The sequence below is a fragment of the Monopterus albus genome, unplaced genomic scaffold (assembly GCF_001952655.1).
Source record: "Monopterus albus unplaced genomic scaffold, M_albus_1.0 scaffold87.1, whole genome shotgun sequence".
Classification (NCBI taxonomy): Eukaryota; Metazoa; Chordata; class Actinopteri; order Synbranchiformes; family Synbranchidae; genus Monopterus; species Monopterus albus.
In genome coordinates, this window is record NW_018127967.1 from 1,223,285 (window position 1) to 1,231,975 (window position 8,691).

The window sequence follows — 8,691 nt, forward strand, 5'->3', positions numbered from 1 at the left end:
GGTGAGAAATAAGATTCTCTGGTCTGATGAGACCAAGATAGAACTTTTTGGCCTTAATTCAATCAATTCATTAATGCAATCGAGGGAAGGATGAATGCGGCCAAGTACTGGGATATCCTGGACGAAAACCTTCTCCCGAGTGCTCAGGACCTCAGACTGGGCCGAAGGTTCACCTTCCAACAAGACAATGGCCCTAAGCACACAGCTAAAATAACGGAGTGGCTTCCCAACAACTCCGTGACTGTTCTTGAATGGCCCAGCCAGAGCCCTGGCTTAAACCCAATTTAGCATCTCTGGAGAGACCTGAAAATGTCAACCAATGTTTACCATCCAACCTGACAGAACTGGAGAGGATCTGCAAGGAGGAATGGCAGAGTATCCCCAAATGCAGGTGTGAAAAACTTGTTGCATCATTCCCAAAAAGACTCATGGCTGTATTAGCTCAAAAGGGTGCTTCTACTAAATACTGAGCAAAGGGTCTGAATACTTATGACCATGTGATATTTCAGTTTTTCTTTTTTAATAAATCTGCAAAAATGTCAAACATTCTGTGTTTTTCTGTCAATATGGGGTGCTGTGTGTACATTAATGAGGAAAAAAATGAACTTAAATGATTTTAGCATATGGCTGCAATATAACAAAGAGTGAAAAATTTAAGGGGGTCTGAATACTTTCCGTACCCACTGTATATAGGGAGGCAACTTACCAGAAACATCAGCTGGTAAATGCTTCAGGAAGGCCCTCAGGGCATGAACCGATGCTTCTCTCACTAACGCAGTCAGATCAGCTCCACTGGACCACAACACACACACACACACACATTTAGACTAGGTCTGGATCGGGTCTCATTCTGGTCATCAGATTTATAAATAAGTGCCTCTACACTTAATTTGTTTCTCAGACACAAGTGTTTTAAACACATTTATGTAAGTAGGAGACAGTATGAATACAATTGCTACATGTCTGAGGACACCTGCTGTTTGCAGTCACAACTTACGTGAAGCAATCACAGCGCTCGTCAAAGGCGATCTCTTCAAGCCTGACATCGTGCTCCATCTGAGGCTTGGTCCCTCCCTACAACGGAGAAGACGGTCAATGGCTGATTCATTTCTTGGCGTTTGGAGTTGGTGTGCGGTTAGCCTAGCTAAGGAACACCTCTGAATATCATGTAGTCCAGTAAAACACCACCTTTAACTATGACCTCAATAATAAACATGTAATTGAACCGATACATTTGACAATTTCACCAAAAACAAACATTTTAAGCTTCATAAACACATATGTTAAGGCAGAAGTGTTGCACTGAATTGCATACAGCTGTACAAGTGTACCTAATAAAGTGTCCAGTGAGTGTACATTTGGATCGGCCTGTGTCAGTGGTGCTGCCATTACATGTCTATCCATCCTGGAAGAAGGTTCCCTCATTTGTTGGTCTTCCTGAGGTTTCTTTTTTTTTTGTTTTTGTCCCTTAAAGGTTTGTTCTGGGGCATTTGGCTTTATCCAGTTCAAGGGTCTAAGGGTGTCCCATACTTTACAGATTGTAAAGGCCCTTGAGGCAAATTTGTGATTTGTGAAAATGGACTATGTAAATATAAACTGACCTGACTTGCTGCTGGATATATGACAATCTATGCTTTGTGTACAGCTGCAGCATCTGTGTCCAGTCTCCTGTAGCAGATACCTGGACAACTAGTGCCACATAAAAAAAAAAGGAAAAATGATCTAGCTAAGCTCTTTGGTTCTGTAACATGTACCTTAGTAATAGTGAGCAGGATGGCATGGCGATCAGCTGGAGGTGGCAGACCCACATATAAGGTTTTATCCAGACGACCTGGCCTCAGTATGGCAGGATCAATGATATCTGGCAAGACACAGGATCAAGACAGTCACTCAGTATTTAGAACAACAACAAAGAATGAATTTATTTAAAAACCCAGTTTGAAAAAACCAAATAGCAACACAACTATGTAAAAATATTCCATTACAAGTATAATTCTACTTAAGTACATTAGGATTTTCAGCAAAATCTACTCAAAATATCACAAGTTATAGTGAATGTGTGATTGATATTCTACATAAATATAGATAATACTGAAGCTACTGTAGTCCAGCAGTTCCCAACTTAGGGGTCAGGCCCCTCCAAAGGGCCAACAAATGAATTTGAGGGGTCATCAGATGATTAATGGGAGATTAAAGAATAAGTTGTGTTTGACTTTTCTCTCACGTTTGCACAGTTAGATATTGAAGAATTTATTGTGGATTAGACATTACTGTGGCATCAGCAAGACTATTTTTTTCTAAAGAGATCAGAAGACAAAAAGATACTAAACTACTGGCTTAGCTTATAATAATGTATTATGTTTTATCAGCATATGTTCTTGTCCAAAATCTGAAAAGTAACTACAGACAGGTGAGAAATAAAAGAAAACCCAACATAAAGCGTCTTGGTAAGGTGCTAGGCCACCATGTACCACCAGAATAGCTTTAGTGCACCTTGGCACTGATTCTACAGGAGAGATGGAACATTTGTTTGGAAGTACATCTCCACCATAACATTTGAGAGCACACAAACATTTCGAGCGCTACTCAGTTTGCAACTCAGTGTTTAGAGTGCACAGGCACAGATTTGTAAGCTCAGAGTCAGATTTAAGAACAAGGGAGGCTCCTCAGTGCTCACTCAAACCACCTGTGACGCTCATGATTCTGTCCTCCTTTGCCCTCAGATCTATTTCGGCTTTTACAAATTCCTGTCCGTGCTGTCTCAAATTGACTTGCGAACTGAGCAGACAAAACCCCAGTGGAGAAATCTGCGAATGCATTCAGAAACGAGTGTACGCATAGCTAAGGGTGTCTAAGGGTGTCCCATGCTTTACAGATTGTAAAGGCCCTTGAGGCAAATTTGTGATTTGTGAAAATGGACTATGCAAATATAAACGGACTTGACTTGCTGTTGGATATATGACAGTTGATGCTTGGTGTACAGCTGCAGCATCTGTGTCAGAATCAGATTTGAGCTATGTGTGATTACACTGGAACCATCTCAGCTCGGCTCAGGCTTCACCGTGTCTCCGGTTACATGGAGGGATTCAGGTCGGAGTGAAACCGGATCTGTACCTGGTCTGTTGGTAGCCGCCATGATGAAGACCTGTCGTCGGGTCTCTAAGCCATCCATCTCCGTGAGCAGCTGATTGACCACCCGTACACTGGCTCCTGACTGAACATGCACACACAGTTCATGCACACTCATATTGTATATCACCAGCTCACTACATATTCAAGAGATTTGACTGTATACTTATGTTCTGTGAAGTACTGTTAAAGGGCAACACAGTGGCAGTGTGTTCTCATTGAAGCACTTTCATTTTTAGGCCACCACACTAGTACTGTCAAGTAATTGGGAAAATGGCACTTTCCTATTTCCCAAGTAGGATGTGCAGCCACTCTCCAGGTGTGTACATCACTGCTACTGCACCCTACCTGATTCTCCAGTCTTTATCAATGTAGCACATGTTACACCGTCTCATATCTTGAACATGACTTCTCCAGTGTTTATCAATGTAGCACGTTACACCGTCTCATATCTTGAACATGATGCTCACTGATTCTTATCAGATCATGGCGTCCATCGCTCTCACCTCATAGCCTGAGCGGCGAGGACACAGAGCATCAATTTCATCAAAGAAAATGACACAAGGCGCGGAGTTGCGTCCTCTCTGGAAGACCTGTCTGACCGCTCGCTCGCTCTCTCCCACATACTGCACACAGCAACACAGAGACCCATCAGTGAGTGCAACCAGCTCTTTCAAGGCTCAGCCATCTCTGACTCAGTGTGGTGAGTAATGACATCAGGGACGAAGTATCAGTCCAAGAGCTTTCACAATATTTAGTGTGAGGTTGTGAAGTAGCAGTTATAAGCTGGTGTTTTAGGATCTGTAATTACATGAGCCACCATTATGGAAAAAGCCTGCAAGTCTCCAGGATGTTGTTAAACTCCTTTCTTGAATAGCACCCAGTCCAACTGAATGAGATTCTCAGATGTGATTAGTAGTTAATAGAAGGGTGTGTCTGGCCATGTGATGGCCCAACAGTGTCAACAAGGCAGAGCAGCCCCACCAAGCCAGCATGTTCCTGCAGCTCAGTGACTCACCATGTTGAGCAGCTCTGGACCCTTGACAGAGATGAAGTTGAGGCCTGACTCATTGGCCACTGCCTGTCAGAAAACAACACAGTGTTTGCAGAGACAGCTAGGTGACATGTGGGCTTATAAGCTGATAAACATTATATCAGATGTTGTAAAACATTTTAAATTGCAGTCCAGTTGTTCACAGAAATGGCAGTGCTGTGTTTCTCAGATACATCAGGTATGATTATGTTGGTGTGTTGGAGACCTTGGCCAGCAGTGTTTTTCCACATCCTGGAGGTCCAGCCAGAAGCACTCCAGATGGAGCGCTGAGCCCTAGAGCTCGGAACTGCTCTGGAGAACGCACGGGAGCCTGAAGGACACACACACACAGCTGTGTTACTCTGTGCCAACACTCAGAACAGGCACAGTGACAGTAAAAAACAGGTCAAATGTGACAAGTCACAGCAGTGCCAGTCCACCAGTGTGGTCCAAAGACCCCAATCTGTTCATCTTGTAGCTGTGGATATCATCACAGCCAGTACATGCCAGAGATTTGTATCCAAAAGTAGGTGCAGAATACCTACTGGAACCACTGATACATACACTAACAAGGTTTAACGGGGGGGCTCAGCTGCAGAGCATGTGAGCGGAGCGCAAGTAGGCAGGGAGTGGAAGCGGGTGGATTTTGGACAGAGCACAGAGCGGCTTTTTTAAAAAGGAGCACTGCCCTCTGTCCAGCTCCAATTTCACTCTGGTACCGCTCACACCACGAGCCTGAGGCATGCCCAAGCCCGACCCAGAATGCATCTGTGTCTTGTCATCCAACACTTTGTCAATAATCGGCTGTTGCAGCTCAATAATGGAGTTCCTAAAGAATTTTAAAACGGAAACGTAAAGGTCAGACAGGTGTATTCCATGTATCCATCTTCATCCGAGACCGGGTCGCCGGGGCAGTAGCCTGAGCAGAGCCTCCCAGACTTCCCTCTCCCCATACACCTCCTCTAACTCCTCAGGAGGAACCCCAAGGCATTCCCAGGCCAGCTGGGAGAAATAGTCTCTCCAGCGTGTCCTGGATCTGCCCCGAGGCCTTCTCCCGGACCTTGGACAGGTGTACTGTATATTTTTATTTAATTAGATCTATTGATTGGTTGAATTTAACATACAATCTTTTGTCTTATATTCCTCGCTATAGGTCTAACTGTAATTTGAAATAAATCATTTCTATATAAACACAGATGTTAAAGTGGAAGAGTTGCACTGAAGTGCATACAGTTGTACAGGTGTACCTAATAAAGTAATAATAATAATAAAAATGTATTTATAATGCACTTTCCAACTCAAAGAGCACAAAGTGCAACAGCAATAAATTTAAAAACAATCAAAGTCTTACACAAGCAATAGATAAACATAAGACAGGCACAAGCACTCCTAGGCATATAGCGCACTTCGGTCCAGCATACTGCTGTGGGAGCAGACTAAAGAACAATGGCCTCCAAGACAGATAAAACAGACTAAACATTAAAAGCTTGTTTAAAAAAATAAGTTATTAGAGCTGACTTGAAAGCTCCTAGCTCCGTTTCAGCGCGAACATCTAGGGGTAGAGAGTTCCACAGTCTAGGGCCATGCACGGCAAAAGCGTGACCTCCCCATTTCTTATAGTGAAAAGAGGGAACCACGAGGGCGAGGTGACCTGACGACCGTAGTTCTGCGAGGGACATATCTGGACAGGAGGTCCGATAAATACAGGAGGGCAAGGCTGTGCACGGCTTTAAACACAAAGCAGCATCTTGAACTCCACTCTCCATTTTACCGGCAACCAGTGGAGAGACAGCAGGACTGGGGTGATATGGGCCTGCCGACGAGCGTTTGTGAGCAGACGGGCGGCTGCATTTTGCACCAGTTGGAGCCTAGCCAAGGCTGACTGGGGCAAACCAGCAAAGAGGGCGTTACAGTAGTCAAGCCAGGAGGTCACAAAGCTGTGAATGGCTTTCTCTCCATCCGCAGAAGACAGGAATGGTTTTACCTTGGCTAACAATCTCAGTTGGTAAAAGCCAGTTTTTACCACAGACCTAATCTGCTTATCGAAGTTAAAATTTGTATCAAATATGACACCCAAATTTTTTACAATGTTTGAGAAGGGGGGGGCAGAAGTGCCTAAGTTGGATATGACCACAGCTGGGGCAGAGCTAATAAGAATGTATTCAGTTTTCTCTTCATTTAAATAGAGGAGATTTTGAGCTAACCAAATCTTAACCTCGTGCACACAGTTCTGCAGTGAAGCAAACGAGCCTGATTCAGGTTGTACCAAAGGCATGTAAATTTGAATATCATCAGCATAAAAATGGAAAGAAACGTTATGCCTAGATATGATAGCGGCAAGTGGAGACAAATATAAGGAAAAGAGCAGAAGAGCCAGAATGGAGCCTTGTGGGACGCCTGAGGTCAGAGAAGCTGTGTTGGAAGAATAGTCGCCGATGATGACCGAATAGGTTCTGTTGGTATGATACGACTTAAACCAACACCTCCCAGGCCAAAGAGGTGCTTGAACTTTGCAAGTAGAATAGAGTGGTCTATTGTGTCAAAGGCGGCCGATAGGTCCAGCAAAGCTAGAATGACGGGGCGTCCAGCATCAAGGGCTAATGCAATATCATTGTGTACCTTGAGTAAGGCAGACTCAGTGCTGTGTCGAGACCTGAACCCTGATTGAAATTTGTCAACGATTTCTAACCGATCAAGGTGCGCTTGGAGCTGGATAAGCACCAGCTTCTCAGTAACTTTAGAGAGAAAAGGCAGAAGAGATATTGGACAAAAATTTCCTAATACGGTCGAATCGAGATTGGGCTTTTTAAGCAAGGGTCTAATTACCGCATGCTTAAGGGGTGCACGAACTAAGCCTGAGCTCAGGCAGGAGTTAATGAAGTCCAAATTTTCTCACGGAAGTACATTAAAAAGTCATTGCAAATAGTATTCGAGGCTTCAACAGGTACAGCACTAGAGGGATTAATAACAGCATTAATGGTCTTAAACAGCACTCTCGGCTGATGCCTATTTTTCAAAATGACATAAATATTGCGCCTTAGCGCCGTTCGCAGCTCTCTGATAAGCCTGACGGCTGTCTCTCAAAATGCCTAGGGAGACTTGTAGACCGTCCTTCCTCCATTTGTGCTCTGCCTGTCTGCAGCGTCTCCGATAGGCACAAGTAGTGTCATTGAGCCAGGGGTCCGAGTAGTTTCTAATTCTAAAAAGGAAATACAGTTCTTGCCCTTTTTCGGAGTGAGCGGGTGCAATCTGACTTGAGCACCAAGAGATAATGAGTGGAGTGGCCCGGTGCGGCTTTGAGCGGGGGAGTGGAGCAGGCAACCAGCCCCATGAGTGAGGAGTGGAAATTCCCACTGTTCATATGCTCTGGTCAGCTGAGTCTAAAGTGTTAACAAGATGAAAAGATGATGACAAATAAGATTCAGATCAAGATAATAGAGAACACAAGACAGAACAGAGGCTCTCTAAGATAACAGAAGTTCTTACTACGTATGACTACAGTTAATAAGCCATGTGAGGGGACCACTTTATGATAAATGATATGAACATGAGAAGGTTCATCTTAGGGGGATAAAAAAAAAACTGTCCAATAAAAGGCAATGATCCCAGAGATGAGCTTCCTCTCAGACAGAGTCATGGAAGTTAAATGTGAAGAAGTTGTTTCCCAGTATGTTTACCAGTATGGCCATGGTGAGCTCCTCTCTGATGTCCTGCAGGGCTCCCACGTCCTCCCAGGTGACATCAGGCACGGTGGCAAAGCCCTCCCTCTTAGCAGAGGGTTGGACACTGGCCAGAGCAGCCTGGAAGTCTGACATGAGGATGGACAGGCTGGCCAGCTCTTCCTCTGTCAGTGTCTCGGTGCTCTTCAATAGGTCCAGCAGGTGCCACAGCTCCCCCTGCTGGACACAGCACACAACACATCAGGACAATGCTGTGACACAATAAACAACATTTAACTTGAAGGCCCATCACCAAAATTCTAAATGATGTTATTGTTTTCTGATGTGAACAAAAGTTCAGTTATGCTTGAGAACACAGCAGAGCCTCAGACCTACAGGATCATGTATAATCAAATGTCCAGTAGCGCCAACTTCTCAGTTATACAGTATTGTTCAAAATAATAGCAGTACAATGTGACTAACCAGAATAATCCAGGTTTTTAGTATATTTTTTATTGCTACATGGCAAACAAGTTACCAGTAGGTGCAGTAGATTCTCAGAAAGCAAACAAGACCCAGCATTCATGATATGCACGCTCTTAAGGCTGTGCAATTGGGCAATTAGTTGAAAGGGGTGTGTTCAAAAAAATAGCAGTGTGGCATTCAATCAGTGAGGTCATCAATTTTGTGAAATAACAGGTGTGAATCAGGTGGCCCCTATTTAAGGATGAAGCCAGCACTTGTTAAACATGCATTTGAAAGCCTGAGGAAAATGGGTCGTTCAAGACATTGTTCAGAAGAACAGCGTACTTTGATTAAAAAGTTGATTGGAGAGGGGAAAACCTATAAAGAGGTGCAAAAAATGATAGG

General features: G+C 44.0%; 1 protein-coding gene across 7 annotated transcripts in view; it reads right to left on the reverse strand.

Moving 5' to 3' along the window:
- Positions 1-8,691, reverse strand: part of nvl (nuclear VCP like) — a 32,418-nt gene that overhangs the window by 5,479 nt on the left and 18,248 nt on the right. For 6 of the 7 annotated variants that reach the window (XM_020607570.1, XM_020607572.1, XM_020607568.1 and 3 more), the window contains exons 15-22: positions 7,840-8,061; positions 4,389-4,493; positions 4,148-4,210; positions 3,636-3,755; positions 3,115-3,214; positions 1,755-1,861; positions 998-1,074; positions 707-792 (exon numbers count right to left, since the gene is read on the reverse strand). In XM_020607570.1, coding sequence (XP_020463226.1) covers positions 707-792; positions 998-1,074; positions 1,755-1,861; positions 3,115-3,214; positions 3,636-3,755; positions 4,148-4,210; positions 4,389-4,493; positions 7,840-8,061 — 880 coding nt within the window. The remainder of the gene's footprint in view (positions 1-706; positions 793-997; positions 1,075-1,754; positions 1,862-3,114; positions 3,215-3,635; positions 3,756-4,147; positions 4,211-4,388; positions 4,494-7,839; positions 8,062-8,691) is intronic. The other variant, XM_020607574.1, reaches the window with a different exon arrangement.